Source organism: Phyllobates terribilis, unplaced genomic scaffold, assembly GCF_046119375.1.
Source record: "Phyllobates terribilis strain yellow unplaced genomic scaffold, ASM4611937v1 Scaffold_5__5_contigs__length_657084704, whole genome shotgun sequence".
Classification (NCBI taxonomy): domain Eukaryota; kingdom Metazoa; phylum Chordata; class Amphibia; order Anura; family Dendrobatidae; genus Phyllobates; species Phyllobates terribilis.
In genome coordinates, this window is record NW_027362765.1 from 169,801,446 (window position 1) to 169,820,026 (window position 18,581).

General features: G+C 52.6%; 1 protein-coding gene across 2 annotated transcripts in view; it reads right to left on the reverse strand.

The window, feature by feature from the left end:
• GRB7 (growth factor receptor bound protein 7) overlaps positions 1 to 18,290 on the reverse strand; it is a 140,066-nt gene extending 121,776 nt beyond the window's left edge. Inside the window, exon 1 of one of the 2 annotated variants that reach the window (XM_073683389.1) lies at positions 17,656 to 18,290. In XM_073683389.1, the coding sequence (XP_073539490.1) occupies positions 17,656 to 17,826 (171 nt within the window). In that variant the 5' untranslated portion in view covers positions 17,827 to 18,290. Of the gene's footprint in view, positions 1 to 16,778; positions 16,895 to 17,655 lie in introns of those variants that run through there. The other variant, XM_073683391.1, reaches the window with a different exon arrangement.
• Positions 18,291 to 18,581: the final 291 nt, after the last annotated feature.

Here is an 18,581-nt window from a genome sequence, read left to right on the forward strand (position 1 = left end):
GGCGTATGGAAGTGACATCATGCGCTGCCAGTTGCTTGCACGCTGAAGTCACCTGCCGGCTACAGCTGACTGCCGTTGAAGCGAGAGCAAGGTGAGTAGAACCATCTATTTTTTTATGTGTTAAGGAATAGTGGAAGAACGGGGGACATATATACCAGGATGGGGTTCATATAAACCAGGATGGGGGACATATGTATCAGGATGGGGAACATATATACCAGGGTGGGAGACATATATACCAGGATGGACCCAAAATGGGGTACATATATACCAGGATGGGAAACATATATACCAGGATGGGAGGCATATATACCAGGATAACAGACATATATACAAGGATGGGCCCAGGATGGGGGACATACATACCAGGATGGGGAACATATATACCTGGATGGGGCCAGGATGGGGAACATATATACCAGGATGTGGGACATATCTACCTGGATGGGCCCAGGGTGGGGGACATTTATACCAGGGTGGAGGACATATATACCAGAATCTGAGACATATATACAAGGAAGGGGCCCAGGATGAGGAACAAATATACCAGGATGGAGGACAGATATACCAGGATGGGGGACATACGCTAGATACAAGGAAGGGGCCCAGGATAGGGCACATGCATACCAGAATTGGGGACATTTATACCAGGAAGGGGCCCAGGATGGGGGACTTATATACCAGGATAGGGGACATATACACCAGGATGCTGGACATACAGTGGGGAAAATAAGAATTTCATACACTGCCGATTTTGCAAGTTTTCCCACCTACAAAGAATGGAGAGGTCTGTAATTTTTATCATAGGTACACTTCAACTGTGAGAGACAGAATTTTAAACTAAAAACCAGAAAATCACATTGTATGATTTTTAATCAAATTGTATTTCATTGCATAAAATAAGTATTTGATCACCTACCAACCAGCAAGAATTAGGACTCTCACAGACCAGTTAGTTTTTCTTTAAGAAGCCCTCTACTCTGCACTCATTATCAGTATTCATTGCACCTGTTTGCAGTCATTACCTCTATAAAAGACACCTGTTCACACACTCAATCAATTACACTCCAACCTCTCCACCATGGCCAAGACCAAAGAGCTGTCTAAGGACACCAGGGACAAAATTGTAGACCAGCACAAGGCTGGGATGGACTTCCGGACAATAGGAAAGCAGCTTGTTGAGAAGGCAACAACTGCTGGCACAATTATTAAAAAATTGAAGAAACACAAGATGACTGTCAATCTTCCTCGGACTAAGCCTCGTGGAGTAAGGATGATTCTGAGAAAGGTCAGGAATCCGCCCACACACGGGAGGACCTGGTCAATGACCTGAAGAGAGCTGGGACCACAGTCTCAAAAATTATTGTTAGTAATACACTATGCCATCATGGATTAAAATCCTGCAGGGCACGCAAGGTCCACCTGCCAGCACATGTCCAGGCCCATTTGAAGTTCTCCAATGACCATCTGGTTGATCCAGAAGAGGCATGGGAGAAGGTCATGTGGTCAGATGAGACCAAAATATAACTTTTTGGTATCAACACCACTCGCCGTGTTTGGAGAAAGAAGGATGAGTACAACCCCAAGAACACTGTCTCAACCGTGAAGCATTGTGGAGGAAACATCATGCTTTGGGGGCTGCTTTTCTGCAAAGGGGACAGGACGACTGCACTGTATTGAAGGGAGGATGAATAGGGTCATGTGTCGCGAGATTTTGCCCAACAACCTCCTTCCCTCAGTAAGAGTATTGAAGATGGGTCGTGGCTGGGTCTTCCAGCATGACAATGACCCAAAGCACACAGCCAGGGCAACTAAGGAGTGGCTCTGTAAGAAGCATTTCAAGGTCCTGGAGTGACCTAGCCCTATAGAAAAACTTTGGAGGGAGCTGAAACTCAATGTTGCCCAGCAACAGCTCCGAAACCTGAAAGATCTGGAGAAGATCTGTATGGCGGAGTGGGCCAAAATTCCTGCTGCAGTCTGTGCAAACTTAGTCCAGAACTACAGCAAACGTTTGACCTCTGTAATTGCAAACAAAGGTTTCTGTACCAAATGTTAAGTTCTATTTTTCTGTTGTATCAAATACTTATTTCATGCAATCAAATGCAAATTAATTATGAAAATCATACAGTGGGATTTTCTGTTTTTTATTTTTAGATTCTGTCTCTCACAGTTGAATTGCATCTATGATTAAAATTACAGACCTCTCCATTCTTTGTAGGTGGCAAAACTTGCAAAATCGGCAGTGTATCAAATACTTATTTTCCCCACTGTATATACAGTATGTATATATACTAGTGCTAGTTGTGCCATTATATATGGAGGTTAATAACAATGTTACTGTAAGTCTCTAGCTGTTGATCGGAATGTGGAGTATCTCGCACATTTGTGCCCACACAGCAGGCACACCGAATAGCTCTGTAAACCTGATCTTGTTCATTTTACATCTTGTTCTGTAAGCTCCTTGTTTTCCTGAAAAGTGTTTAATGTGATTATTAGCAAAGGAGAACTCCCTCTGGTTCCAGGGCAATATGCATTATATGATACCGGCGGACATTGGTCAGTCACTGGATCAGGTTCACACCATGAATGATTAAATGGAACCATAGGGTTGTTCTGCAGGTAAATAGTGTTTAAATTCTGTGTAACTTGCATAGTGGAACAGCGGCTACAGGGAGAAAATGAAGTTTTATCCTCTCTGCAGCCACTTGCTTCCAATCATTGAGGCGGTGAAGGGAGTTATTACACTCTCCACTCACCATAAAGTAAATGCACTGTAATTGACGCGCCCCCTGGGCCATGTTTGTGTAGCGTTGCGCACGCGGGGAATACCCGGAGCCGGATCAGATAGGGGTAGTAGTCCTCGTGGCGGTGACCCGGTCCGTGCCCAGGGTGGTCAAACTAAGTGGCGCTATTGATTTGATGGTATTAGTGTCCGACTACGCCACCCGTTGAATGCGGCTATGAAGCCGCCGCTGCGGGGCAGTCCGCTGAGGCCGGTGGTACGGATGTGCAGCGTGGATGGTATAACCCCCAACGGGAGGGGTATGGCCTCAGGGCAGCTATGTTAGAGATGACAATGGGAGTGATGGTGCGGGTGTCCCAGTACTGATGGTGCAGGTGCGACGACGAAACACGGAGGCTTGAAGTGAAGTTTCAAAAGCTTTACTCACAGTTCTTTACCAGGTCGCCCGTGCACAGTAGGACCACCCGAGTCATGCTGCGTCCACCAGGTCAGGGACTCGGCCAACTCCCAGGCAGTTCCAGAGCGTGGTCCTGAGCTCCCCTCTCTTCCTTCCTACTGGCCGTCCCCACCAGGGATCCACCTTTGTCCAGCTCCCTCGGGCCTTCTGGTGGTGAAACCTTTCCCGGCTTCCCTGACCCTATACGTGGTATGCCTTCCTGGTGGATATGGCGAGGGGTCGCGCCAAAACTTGTCCACGACCTCCGGTTCCTGGCTAAGGATAATTGGCCTCCACCAGTTTGGGATCCGGTACCCTGCTCTGCCAACCCTTCACCCGTTTCCGTTCTCTCGTGGGATCTCAGGGTTCCCTCTATGCTTTCGTCTCTGGGCCTTTCCTTGCGTCTCTCTTCTTCCTCCTTTTTCCTTCTCTCTCTCTCTGCTTCAGGCCTGGCTCTGGAGCTGGGCCCAGACGGAGCCACAGCTCCCTGTCAGCCCTCTCTGGCTGAGCTCCTCTCTGCACAGAGCAGACCAAAAAGACCTTGTCCTAAGATGGTGCCCACCTTATATACTCCCTCTGACACCCGAGCCCAGGTGACAAGCAACCAATGGGCTCCTACCTATGCCCAGAGTCCCTCCCCTGTCTGCTCCTACACCACTGGGATGTTCCTCCCCCCTCCCCACTCCAGCCAGGGACAGAAGCTGTCGTACCTGCACATCTATCTGGTGGGAGTACCGTTGATCTGTCCCCCGGAAATGGGGTGAGTGTAGTGCATGCAGCTAACTGAGCCCAGTTCCACACTCCATCCTTACCCGGGAGTGGAATACCACACCTCTGGTTCGAGGTGCAATACCCCTGTAGCAGCCGAATCCTCAGGGTGCTACATTCCCCCCTGGTAAACCACAGCACGTCCTCGGGCTGGAATAGAGCAAAGGCAAATTTAAACATACAAAAAAAATTTTAAAGTGCACTCACACATAAGATACTAACTTATGAACTCATCCCTTTATGGGAGGTACTTTTCCCTTTTAACTTTACGGGTATAAAACATTACGAAAACATTATCAGAAAATACCATTAACTCTCTTAGCATACTAAAAACTTTTTCATATAAAACATTCTTGATCTCTGGTCACCGTGCAACTTGTGACCAGGTAAAGTGCAACAGTCTCTAGTTCCAAAGTAGGAAAACAGTTCTCTATAAAACCAGTAGGGGGCGCCTTAGGAAGCGCAACTATTTACAGGGTATGGCCGCTCTCAGTCCTCGGCCAGTGGGAATAGGGGAATGGCTGCTCACAGTCCTCAGCCTGGTAATGGATAGGGGCACACAGGAAACAGTTCCTTAAACAGTTCCACACTAGTCCCAACGGGGACCACACTTCAATTAGCAGCATGTCAAGTACCCTTACGGGTAACTATATACAGTACTTTGTTTATGCTACTTCCCTTCAGTAGCGGTGTCCTCTCCTTGTTTCCTCCTGAGGGTAGTCTTCAGACCCGTCCGGGTCCTCTTGGCTTTCCTCATATTGTATCTCCTCCTCAGTCAGCCGGTGTACGTGAAGGGCGTACGGTCCTTTGGCACACTGATGCCGGGTGAAGGTGACCTCATCACCCGGGTAGAGGTCATGTCCGCGATGTCTCTCCGGCAGGTGGCTCTCGACATCCCTGCGGGTGACAAAGACGTCGCCGGGGGTTCGGTGATCCCGGATAAAGCCCCAGCCATGCTCCAGCTGGAACTTTATTACGGTCCCGGTGGCGCGGGGACCGTGGGCCGCACGGGGGTTTCGTCGGGCTCGGCGTTTCTGCGCCGCGCTCCAGACCTGCAGCTGTTCTTCGCGGATCCGCCTCTCTCGTCGTTCTCTCCCGAAGACCTCTAGCTGCTGACAGCAGCACTCCTCACGCCGGGCTGCGTCCGCCCGGGTCTCCTGGGTAAACCCCATTAGGTTCTCACCGGTGGGGTCCCATGCAAACTGGGCTTCCTCCAACGGGAGCGGGACAATTTTGGCGGGCGCCGGAGCCGGGATTAGAGGCTCACACAGGGGCCGTTCCCTCCGGAGTCGGGGATTGATGTACTCCGGTGGCCAAACGAAGGGCAGCCCGTCCGGGCTAGTATGCTGTGCAAACAGATCTTCACCCAGGGGTGGCACGGTGGAGGTAGAGGGCGCTGTAGGGGCAGCGGCGCCCGGGAGTGCTCGGCCTTGCGTCCAGGCCGTAGGCATCCTGTCTGGATTCAAGTATGGCGCCTTCCGGGAGGAGGGCGCTGTTGAGACCGCGGAGCCCGGGGGTACTCGGCCTTGCGACCAGGCCGGTGGCACTTCCTCTTTTGCCGCGCTCAGGGTCAAGGGGCGTGGCGCGGAAGGGGGCGTGACCGCGGCTCCGGCCGCTTGAGGCCTAGTTGGGAGCAGTGGCGGTGCGGCAACGGGCGCGATGAGGGTGACTTCGGGCTCTGCGACGGGGAGCTGGGGCAGGCTTACGGCTACTGGGCTCGGGGTGATGACGTCCCCATTACCTGCTTCCATCCCTGCGGCTCCCTCCGCGGCGTCGTCTCCGGCCTTCGTCCCTCCTGCACCATCCTCAGGGGCAGACATGCTCCACATTGCGGGTGGCGTCCTCTGCTGGCGGGTTCCAGCCTGCTGGGCAATCTCCCTTCTCCATTCGGCCAGTGCTTCCTGCTGTACTCGGGCCATCTTCCGGGCCAAGGCCTCCAGTGCGGTCTGTGCATGCTCCCGATCTCTGGGGAGCTGTGCCAGGATCTCCACCAGGCCTTCTGGGGTGGCAGCCTGCAGCAGGCCCCGGACCACGGGGTCGGTACCGCTTGTCTCTTCCTCCATCCCCGGGTGCGATCTGTCCAGACTCCTCCAGGCTGCACCCATCTTCTCCGTTTTGTTCTCTATCCGCCCCCCTTGGGAGTGGTCCCGGGGCAACTTGGTGACAGTCAGTTTCAGGGGCAGACCCCCCACTTTGATGGACATTTCCATGGTGGTAGTCTCGGCTGGTGGGAGCGGTCTCCGCTTTTGGCGCTCTTCTGGGACCGCGCCCACGATGGGAGGTGGTCTCTTGCCACCCTCTGGCACGCCCATAATGGCGTCCGCTCTGCCAGGGCGGGAAACCGTCCAAGATGGCGGGAACCGCCCCCCGATGGCGGGAAACTTCGCTGATGGCGGGCAAAGGCTGCAGATGGCGGGCAAACGGCGGGAAACAACCCGAGATGGCGTCCGATGGCGAGGACCCTCTGGAATTGGCGGGAGACTTCTTCTTACGGTACATGTGAACTTTTCTTCAGGCACGCAGTACCCGGTGGTTGCGGGCACGTAATCCTGCCGACTACGCCAAAGTTGACTCGCCCCCTGGGCCATGTTTGTGTAGCATTGCGCACGCGGGGAATACCCGGAGCCGGATCAGATAGGGGTAGTAGTCCTCGTGGCGGTGACCCGGTCCGTGCCCAGGGTGTCAAACTAAGTGGCGCTATTGATTTGATGGTATTAGTGTCCGACTACGCCACCCGTTGAATGCGGCTATGAAGCCGCCGCTGCGGGGCAGTCCGCTGAGGCCGGTGGTACGGATGTGCAGCGTGGATGGTATAACCCCCAACGGGAGGGGTATGGCCTCAGGGCAGCTATGTTAGAGATGACAATGGGAGTGATGGTGCGGGTGTCCCAGTACTGATGGTGCAGGTGCGACGACGAAACACGGAGGCTTGAAGTGCAGTTTCAAAAGCTTTACTCACAGTTCTTTACCAGGTCGCCCGTGCACAGTAGGACCACCCGAGTCGTGCTGCGTCCACCAGGTCAGGGACTCGGCCAACTCCCAGGCAGTTCCAGAGCGTGGTCCTGAGCTCCCCTCTCTTCCTTCCTACTGGCCGTCCCCACCAGGGATCCACCTTTGTCCAGCTCCCTCGGGCCTTCTGGTGGTGAAACCTTTCCCGGCTTCCCTGACCCTATACGTGGTATGCCTTCCTGGTGGATATGGCGAGGGGTCGCGTCAAAACTTGTCCACGACCTCCGGTTCCTGGCTAAGGATAATTGGCCTCCACCAGTTTGGGATCCGGTACCCTGCTCTGCCAACCCTTCACCCGTTTCCGTTCTCTCGTGGGATCTCAGGGTTCCCTCTATGCTTTCGTCTCTGGGCCTTTCCTTGTGTGGCACCCCAGGGGTCTGGTTTCCACAGTAATAGCAATATTACGTCTGTGAGCAGGTGGGAGGTCTCCTGGTCAGGAATCCTATGCATGCCACACCTCCTGCCCAGTCCTGGGAGGGGAAGAACTTCCCCTATATAAAACTAGGGCTGAGGCAGGGTTAGAAGAAGAGAAGAAGAGGAGTCCCAGACAGAGACATAGTCTGGTCTGGGGAGGAGCAGCTATAGGAAAGAAAGATCAGGAGCTCAGTGGGAGCAGTGCTAAAAGGAGTCAGGGGCTGGAAGCTGTAGAGCTCGCCCTGATTGAAGAGTTCTCATCGGACCCGGAGTCCGAGGCTGTGGGGACTAATCCTTACCCAGCAGCAGAAACCGACCGGCAGGGGATTTCAGGTCCTCTGGCCAAGAAACCCGAAGGCACGGTCACACGCAAGGGACCAGCACCGCCGTCGTGGAGCGGAAGCTACCAGAAGGCCCCGAGTCACCGGCCATACGGGTGAGCACCACACGGTACACTCAGGGACGTGGGCTACTTTTACCCGCCTCTAGCAAGGTAGCCAGAAGAGTACAATTAGTTGGGGAGGCCTACAACTCCGCCTGGCCAGGGGAGATCCCATCTGCTCACGGACTGACCAGGCCCCGATCGCTAGCCAGTACTCCGGGAGGGTCTACCTTGGTCATCAGTAAAGACCCTGAACTACACCGCACCGTCTCTGAGTGGTTCCTGCTACCTGCATGCTATTCTGCTACCCCCTTCAAACACGTCGGCTGCCCTGAGGCCATACCCCTCCCGTTGGGGGTTATACCATCTACGCTGCACAATCGTACCACCGGCCTCAGCGGTCTGCCCTGCAGCGGCGGCCTCATAGCCGCATTCAACGGGTGGCGTAGTCGAACACCGTACCATCTTCTGCTAAACTCTGCCACTCAGCTTGACTCCCTGGGCACGGACCGGGTCACCGCCACGAGACTACTACCCCTATCAGATCCGGCTCCGGGTAGGCTCCCGCGTGCGCAACGCTGCGCGACTCAGGCCCAGGGGCGCGTCAACTTTGGCGTAGTCGGCAGGATTTCGTGCCCGCAACCACCGGGTACTGCGTGCCTGAAAAAGAGACTTTTAAACTTACCTGTGGTGAAGATTCCCGCCATCCGGCGCCATCTTCTGCCTTCTTCCCGCCATCCGTGAAGTATTCCCGCCATCCGGCGCCATCTTCTGCCTTCTTCCCGCCATCCGTGGAGTTTTCCCGCCGTTGGACGCCATCTTGAAGACGCCGCGCGGGAAGAAGAGGGGCGTGGACTCCGAAAGCGCGCGAGAACTGAAGCCCCGCCTCACGTCCGGACGTTGCGTAAGGTCCTGGAAGGAGCCCAGCAGACGCCGACATCACAGGAGCGCGACGGAAGGTCCTCGACCCTGACAATCCACTGCGGAGCCGCGGCCTACGGAAGAGGATCATCGCAAGGTAGGCCACGGTTCACTAGGGGGGAGGAGGATGTCGGATACGGAGGAGAGCTTCACTGCCACAGCCACCGCCAGCGCCGCCGCTGCTGCGGTCATGCCTTTCACCATGCCCTATATCCCGGGGGCAGCCTGGCTACCCCAGTACTCAGGGGAGTCACATACCCTGAATGACTTTAGAGAAAAGCTGGATAGCCTCTTCCAGGTGTACCCCCTCACAGAAGAGCAAAAAGTGAGCATCCTGGTGGCCCAACTAACCGGGGCAGCCCAAAGGGAGGTAAAGTCCTGGCCACCTGGGAGGAGGACTGACGCAGGGATATTAACCCGGCTGAAGGACACCTTTGATACCCGCACCTCAGCCGAGATTAAGCTTAGATTCTACGGGTGCAAACAGCGAGCACATGAGAATATAAGGGACTATGCACTAAACCTACAAGAGGCCCTGAGAGCCATTAAGCAGACCGACCCTGACGGCGTGGGAAACGAGGACAGGCTGTTGACCGAACAATTTATAGAGGGACTATATTGCAATGCCCACCGAACCCAGTTGCGGGCAATGGCCTTACAGGATCCTCATCTGGACTTTGCACAGTTCAAGGACAGAGCCATTCGGGTGCTCCGAGAACCGGCACCGGGTGGCGTTGTGACCCACAGGCGCCCTACTACCACTTACCACCAGGAGGCGGCGCCCTTGTCGGCAGGGCCTGTGGGAGCTGATGCGCAGGCTTTGAACAATGACCCGGCTCCAGACCTGCACCATCAGGTCCAAGAGCTAGCTAAAAGCGTAGCTGCGCTAACCCGAACTGTGCAGTCTTTACAGGTTGCTGCTCCAGGGAAGATCCAGCTGGCATCCGGACCGGAGGACATCCCGTGGCGTCGACCAAGGAGGACCCCACCAGCCAGAGGAAGACCCAGCGACCGATACAACGAGGACGGACAACCCATCTGCCGCCGCTGCAATCAACCCGGACATATGGCAAGGTACTGTCCTTTAAACTGGCACAACCTGGGGTAGAGGGCCAACCCCCAGGAAAAAGATCACCAGGCCCATCGAACTGGCGTGACAAATACGTGGGAGGACGTCCAGTCTTGCCTGTGGTACTGGATGGCATTCCTATGAGTGCCCTACTTGACACCGGGTCACAGGTCACCACCATCCCGTACGTGCTCTTCAAGCAGTACTGGAATGACTCGGATATAACCCGCTACCCCGACGACGACTTGAGTATCATTGCCAGCAATGGTCAGCCCGTGCCACAGATCGGATTTAAAGAGATGACCATTAAAATCGGTAGAGTCGAACTGGCAGCACAGGGACTGATCATCGTAGACATTGACAAGCGCGAGAGTCACCCAAAGATAACTCTAGGAACTAATGTGATTGAAAATTGTCTTGCAGAGGTGATTTTCATTTTACAACAGGTTGCCAAGAACGCCAGCTCCGGCCAGCAGCGAGTGCTCCAAAAAGAGATCCGGGCACTGATGCGGCGGCAACAGGTGGAACTCTCCGGTGGTGAGATTGGAAGCGTGAGAATGTGTGACCCTTTCCCTATTGCCATGCCCCCAAAAAGTGAAATGATGATTTGGTGCCGGGCAGCTATTGGTCTAAGAGGTAGAGACTACCAAGCAATGGTAGAACCCGTCTACTCAGACAGTAGGCCCACCATTTTGACAGCACGGGGGGTGGTTGATGTACGCCATGGGAGGGTGCCCGTTCGCATAATAAATATCGGGAAGAGGGAAGTGTACCTGCCCCGGTATGCTACGCTTGCCAAATTGTATACCATCAATCAGAATTCTGTACAGGCCGTGGAACCCTTGCCTCCATCTCAACCAGAGGAAGGTAACGGCTCTAAGAAACCAATGGAGGACTGGTGTCAGCAACTACATCTGGGTACTGACTCCACTCCCTCACACCAGAAACAAGGAGTCTATCGGGTGGTTCAAGAGTACGAGAGAGTGTTTAGTAAACACCCGTTAGACTTCGGGCGAGTAAAGGGGGTAGAACACCATATCCCCACGGGAGACCATCCTCCCATAAAGGAGAGATACCGACCCGTACCCCCTGCACACTACCAACACGCCAAGGGGATGCTTAGAGACATGAAGGAGGCTGGGGTAATCAGGGATAGCTGTAGCCCCTGGGCAGCTCCACTAGTCTTGGTTAAAAAGAAAGACAACACCATGAGAATGTGTGTAGATTACCGGAAAATCAACCGTATCACACACAAAGATGCGTACCCCTTACCAAGGATAGAGGAGTCTTTGGCTGCTTTAAAATCTGCTAACTTCTTCTCTACTTTGGATCTCACTAGCGGGTACTGGCAGGTTCCTGTAGCAGAGGCAGACCGGGAGAAGACCGCATTCACCACCCCGATGGGACTTAGCGAGTTTACCTGCATGCCGTTCGGACTCTGCAACGCACCAGGAACCTTCCAACGGTTGATGGAATGCTGTCTGGGACACCGAAACTTCGAGACGGTCCTGTTATACCTGGACGATGTCATCGTCTACTCCAAGACCTACGAGGACCACCTGAAACACCTGGCAGAAGTGTTCGAAGCCCTGGCAAACTACGGCCTAAAGGTGAAACCCTCCAAGTGTCACCTCCTGAAACCAAGGGTGCAGTACCTGGGACACGTGGTGAGTGCTGACGGAGTGGCTCCCGACCCTGATAAGATCACCGCAATTAAGGAATGGCCAAGCCCCTCCAGCGTAAAGGAAGTGAGGCAGTTCCTCGGGTTGGTAGGCTACTACCGAAGATTCATTCCCGGTTTCACCAAAAAGGCAGCTCCTATGCAGGACCTCCTGATAGGCCAGTCCAGGAAGGCCAAGATCCAGAAGCCGCCCTTCAGATGGGAGAAGCTGGAAGAAGAGTCCTTCCGCCAGCTGAAGATGGCCCTCACGGGGGATGAAATCCTGGCGTACCCTGATTACAGCCAGCCCTTTATCCTCTACACCGACGCAAGTAACATCGGGCTAGGAGCCGTACTGTCCCAGATCCAGCAGCGGAGAGAACGGGTAATTGCTTACGCCAGCCGAAAACTGCGACCCACCGAAAGAAACCCTGAGAATTACAGCTCATTCAAGCTAGAATTCCTGGCAGTGGTGTGGGCAGTCACCGAACGCTTTAAGCACTACCTCGCCTCTTCCCGGTTCACCGTGTACACGGATAACAACCCGTTGACACACCTGGATACGGCAAGACTCGGTGCCCTGGAGCAGAGAAGGATGGCCCGCCTGTCCAACTATGAGTTCACGATCAAATATCGGGCAGGACGCTCCAATACCAACGCGGATGCCCTGTCCGGAATGCCAAACCTACCGGACGTAGGGGAAGATCCAGAGGAATTGGAAGAAGTTGAACTCCCCGCGTTCCACCGTCATGGGACTATCCAGTATTCCCACCGTGTAAGGGGTAAGCAATCCGCTACGTTCAACCCTTTACCTCATTACAACTGGGCGGAAACGCAAGACAGTGACCCCGCCGTCCGACTGGTGAAGGAGATGCTGACTCAGCCAGATGCCCGCCTTGACCCAGACGCTCCGGAGGAGGCCAAGCAACTGTGGATTGAGAAGAGTCGACTGTTCCTTTACAAGGGGAAGTTGTGCCGCAGAATGGTTAACTCCCGGACGCATGAACTGATCTGGCAAGTAGTGGTGCCAAGAAGAGACGCGGCTATGGTACTGGAGGCATACCACGACGGAGCTGGGCACTTCGGGTGGAAGAAGCTGGAGTTCCTGCTGCGCGGGCGGTTCCACTGGGTAGGCATGAGAGGAACCATCGAGAGGTGGTGCAGAGACTGTGGACCGTGCCACCTAAGAAGGAAGGACCGTGCCAGCCAGAAGACTCCCTTGCAGCCCATCATCACCCGACAGCCACTGGAACTGGTAGCCCTGGACCATGTGAAACTGGCTCCAAGCAGATCTGGGTATGTCTACGCCCTCACAATCGTAGATCATTACTCCCGGTTCCTGGTGGTGGTCCCGGTCAAGGACTTAACGGCTCAAACAGCAGCTAGAGTCTTCCAGCAGCACTTCTGCCGTCCACACGGATACCCAGAGCAGGTGCTGACGGACCAAGGACCTGCCTTTGAAGCGGAAGTCTTCCAGGAGTTCTGCACTCTGTATGGCTGCCGGAAGATAAGAACAACACCCTATCATCCGCAAACCAATGGACTCTGTGAGAAAATGAACCAGGTGGTGATAGACCTTCTGAAAACATTGCCCCTGGAAGAACGCAATCTGTGGCCTGAGAAACTGCCTGATCTGGTGGACCTATACAACCACATCCCGGTAGGTTCTACCAACTGTACCCCGGCTTACCTAATGAGAGCAAGACCTGGTAAGCTCCCTGTTGATCTGGAGATGGGAGTCCTGACACCCGAGGACACTTCACCAGAAGCAGACTGGGACACAGAAAGGCAGCAGCAGTACCGGAAAGTACAGGAGAGCGTGGAGCGAAGTCTCTGTCAAGCTAGAGAAAGACAGGAGAAGACTTACAACCAATATGCTCCCGCTGTTCCCCTGGTACCTGGAGAGCAGGTCTTGAAGAGGAAGAGACGGCTCCACAAGTTGGACGACCAGTGGGAGAAGGACCCGTACACCGTACTACCCTCAAGCCATGAGAACCCGAAAGTCTACACAATCAGTAAGGACGGAGGAGAAACCACAGCCATTGTATCCCGAGATCATCTGAAGAAGTGTCCCGAGCAGTTACGAAACCCTGAAGAAGATCAAGAAAATCCTCAACCCGTAGAGGAAAGGGAGGAGATGGTTAGTACTGTACTCGGAGACTTCCCTCGGTCTTGGACTCAAGTAAATGGCGCTGTTGTGGTACCCGTCCTCACCTTCCTCCAACCAGCATCCCAAGTGCCTACGGAGAAACAGGTAGAGCTGGAAGAGCAGCCGGTCCAGGAGGCAGAAGACCCCACACAAGCAGACCAGGAGGATCAACCCTCTGCTTATAGTGAGCCTGCCGTACCCCTAGTGAGCCAAAGAGCCCGTAGACAGCTGCCCAGTTTATCTTTGACAGCTCCTACACCCCATAGCTCAGAACCAGTCAGTCAGATCCGTAGGTCCACTAGAGCCACTAGAGGCCAGTTGCCCGTACGTTGGAGGATCTAAGTGTTTAGACTGCTTTATTTGTATTTACCTGTTTATTGTTGCCTGTAAATAATTGTGTATTTTTAGTTATTTTATAGGTGTCGTTTAGGGATTATCCGGAATCCTTTGTACATATGTTTGGAGCGTAACCCAGGAATGGACTAAAGACTGTTAAGGACTCGGGGTAGGACAGACCCCTACCTGGTTACGGCTCCCTGTTCCTTGGTGAAATGGACACCCTTGTTTTCTTCAAAAACTGCACCCGGTTGCGGACACGCCGTGACCATCCTAATGTGTTTTTCTTTATTATGCTGTTTCTGTTTATACTTGTATGTTCACAAAAATATGTTTAGTCCCGGAGTACTAAATTTTACTAGGGGGGAATGTGGCACCCCAGGGGTCTGGTTTCCACAGTAATAGCAATATTACGTCTGTGAGCAGGTGGGAGGTCTCCTGGTCAGGAATCCTATGCATGCCACACCTCCTGCCCAGTCCTGGGAGGGGAAGAACTTCCCCTATATAAAACTAGGGCTGAGGCAGGGTTAGAAGAAGAGAAGAAGAGGAGTCCCAGACAGAGACATAGTCTGGTCTGGGGAGGAGCAGCTATAGGAAAGAAAGATCAGGAGCTCAGTGGGAGCAGTGCTAAAAGGAGTCAGGGGCTGGAAGCTGTAGAGCTCGCCCTGATTGAAGAGTTCTCATCGGACCCGGAGTCCGAGGCTGTGGGGACTAATCCTTACCCAGCAGCAGAAACCGACCGGCAGGGGATTTCAGGTCCTCTGGCCAAGAAACCCGAAGGCACGGTCACACGCAAGGGACCAGCACCGCCGTCGTGGAGCGGAAGCTACCAGAAGGCCCCGAGTCACCGGCCATACGGGTGAGCACCACATGGTACACTCAGGGACGTGGGCTACTTTTACCCGCCTCTAGCAAGGTAGCCAGAAGAGTACAATTAGTTGGGGAGGCCTACAACTCCGCCTGGCCAGGGGAGATCCCATCTGCTCACGGACTGACCAGGCCCCGATCGCTAGCCAGTACTCCGGGAGGGTCTACCTTGGTCATCAGTAAAGACCCTGAACTACACCGCACCGTCTCTGAGTGGTTCCTGCTACCTGCTTGCTATTCTGCTACCCCCTTCAAACACGTCGGCTGCCCTGAGGCCATACCCCTCCCGTTGGGGGTTATACCATCTACGCTGCACAATCGTACCACCGGCCTCAGCGGTCTGCCCTGCAGCGGCGGCCTCATAGCCGCATTCAACGGGTGGCGTAGTCGAACACCGTACCATCTTCTGCTAAACTCTGCCACTCAGCTTGACTCCCTGGGCACGGACCGGGTCACCGCCACGAGACTACTACCCCTATCAGATCCGGCTCCGGGTAGGCTCCCGCGTGCGCAACGCTGCGCGACTCAGGCCCAGGGGCGCGTCACTTGCGTCTCTCTTCTTCCTCCTTTTTCCTTCTCTCTCTCTCTGCTTCAGGCCTGGCTCTGGAGCTGGGCCCAGACGGAGCCACAGCTCCCTGTCAGCCCTCTCTGGCTGAGCTCCTCTCTGCACAGAGCAGACCAAAAAGACCTTGTCCTAAGATGGTGCCCACCTTATATACTCCCTCTGACACCCGAGCCCAGGTGACAAGCAACCAATGGGCTCCTACCTATGCCCAGAGTCCCTCCCCTGTCTGCTCCTACACCACTGGGATGTTCCTCCCCCCTCCCCACTCCAGCCAGGGACAGAAGCTGTCGTACCTGCACATCTATCTGGTGGGAGTACCGTTGATCTGTCCCCCGGAAATGGGGTGAGTGTAGTGCATGCAGCTAACTGAGCCCAGTTCCACACTCCATCCTTACCCGGGAGTGGAATACCACACCTCTGGCAGAGGTGCAATACCCCTGTAGCAGCCGAATCCTCAGGGTGCTACATAATCACTTCTAGGCATTTTTATTAGCAGCCTGTTGCCTAATAAGTGTTTGCAGAGCAGGCTAAACAGGGTTTAAACACTATTTACCTGTCGATTAACCTTATATCTGTAGGTAAAAAGTGTTTCTGAACGCAACAGATTCCCTTTAAAGAATGCAAGTCCTACCTGATCCGTGAGCTCACCACTATACAGGGCCCATAGCAGCCATAGATCACACCCCTTTGGCATTTATATATGTCATATTTTATTGAATGATACGCTTGTAAGCCCTAGGTGAAAGTGCAGCCCTGGTGTGTTAGGGAAGATCTCTAATCCCTCCTGACACGTCTGTTTTAGTAAATACTTTTATTTCTCATAAAATATCAAGCTCAGCTTTTCTTAGAGCACAGAAAGCTTCATTTACTCTTTTATTCCTCCCAGAAATATAAACTTAAATTGACATCATGGCATTATTATTCCCCTTTTCAAAAAGGCTTGTCCCTGCACAGTCTAATACTATCAGACCTGATTGGCCAGTGCTAGCTTGTGTAGGTACATGCCCTCTTGGCAAGGGTAACACTAAGTTATCAGAGAAGTGTCAGAACACTGAGCTTTAGCATGTTCCATTTATGTCATTTCATAGGGAATATAAGTATTTGCTAACAAAACATATATATTTTAAGGGAGATGTCAGGTTTTTTTTTAAGGAGTTAACAATAGTGGCATTGAGACGGCATCGAGCTTCAATACCATGTAGATGCACGAAAGCCAAATGTGGGATGATCCCTTTTTCCTAAGCAAAATCCAAGTAAAAGAAGGCGGCTTCAGCATCGTACAATGATCAGCTAGCCCCATTATGGCATCATAAATACAGAAACACCAGCACCGTCTTGACCCCTACTATAGATCTGGGTCTTTGCACATAATGGGGCAATTGATCATTGTTGGATGCTGAAGCCACCTTCTTTTACTTTTTTAATGGGGTTGTCTGCTACTTTTATAGGGATGACTTACCGTTAGCATAGGTCATAAATATAAGATCCATGGGGATCCAATATCCAGCACCCACACCGAATCTGCTGTTATCACCTTCGACAGCGGCCGGATGAAAACAATGTACAGGACAAAATACTGCAGCTCAGTACAGTGTTTAGTGGCCGCTCCCGGTACTGCAGATCAGCTCCTATTCTCTTCAATAAGAGCTGACCTGCAGTACCTGGCATTGGCCACTATACAATGTGACAGATCTGTGGTGCTTCGCTCCAAACAAAGCTTACGTGGGGCTGCTGCCAAAAGAGATAAAAGTTGATCAGTGTGGTACTGGTTATTAGACCCACATAAATCTTATAATTATGACATTAACAAGAAATGGACAGCCCCTTTAAGAAGAATATGCGCTGGTACTCTCAGAGGCCTCATTCATATTTTCTAGTGCAGATCCATCTATATATACTGTAATTACCTCCCATGTTCGGTATGCTAAGCCATGTGATACCTCATAGCCAATCAGGTGAGTGGGTATGCGCTGCTTAATATATAGAGTTCATCTTTGATGGGAGTTGGCAGAGTGGGTGCAGTAGTGCCTATTTGCACCCTTTAAATGAGGGATTTAATAGGTTAAAAAGACAATCTCTTCCAGATAATGAAGGAGGTTTACCTGCAGTCCTATGTAAAACAGCAGATAAGGCAGTATATTAATATTATTGGATGAGTGAGAAATTCCACACTGCTATGTGTGACATTCTCAGCTCTGCTACATTTGGATACCATAAAGCTCTGCGAACTCAGAGCTGCCTTGTTTGCTCAACTACAATATGGCTACTTTCTGGAAAGTTTTCTGATGTGCAGCAAGCAGCGAGCCCCTTCCCCATGTGCTCATGTCATTTCTTACCTTGTTCTCAATGAGCAGCTCAAAAACCCTCTTCTCATTCGAGACTCTCTTTTTCCCATTCCTATTCTGAAAACAACAGAATAATTGTTCCAGGACATTCCTCCAACAAATTCGTTTTTTCCTCTGCCACCCAACTGGGTGAGAAGTTCTCCTCTCCTCGCCCAAAATCATAGGGCACTCTGCACCACTCTGAGTCCGGCAGCCAAATAAATTAAAAAAAGATTAGGCTTGTGTGTGTTCGCTTTCCATGTCTTTTGTGACGACAGAAAGCAATGAGCTGCTGTGTCGGTAGTCCTAGAGGTTCCAGACCCCGTATCCAAGCATCACCAAGATGTGGAGGCTGTCCAGGTTCTGTACCCAGAAATCTGACAGCTTCCTATCTCCGTCCCTCCAGCCTGTATACGCCTGGGACTCTGCAGTGACGACAACTCTCAGTTGTTGACACAAATCACACACATAGTGATAGCAGACAGAGTCCAGACAGTCCAAAATATTCTGCTCTCCACGTGGAGTCGTCCGTCACAGTATTTTGGCCTTAACATCCACAGCAGATTTAGAATTAGATTGCAAGCTCTTGGAATCACGGCTGCACTCTTCTAATGATCCTAACTTTAACTCTGTAAAGATCTGCAGTTTTTTTTTTTTGCTAACGTAATGTACAAAGTGCTCTCGGCGTTATCTTCAGACATTATGGATCAGCGTCTTATCTATAGTATTGTTAAAGGGAGAGCATGTTACTTGCCAACTGCCTGCACAGTGCCAACCACCTTGGCAGGACCCTCGGTAACAATACCAACCTAACAGCTGGCTCTGCTAACTTTTCTAGTGATCTTCAATAGACAATATGACTAGGGCGGTATGGTATGCATTAGCAGTATGACTGGCGCGACATGTGGCCTGGGTGTTGGGTGCCAGTGACGGGCCCA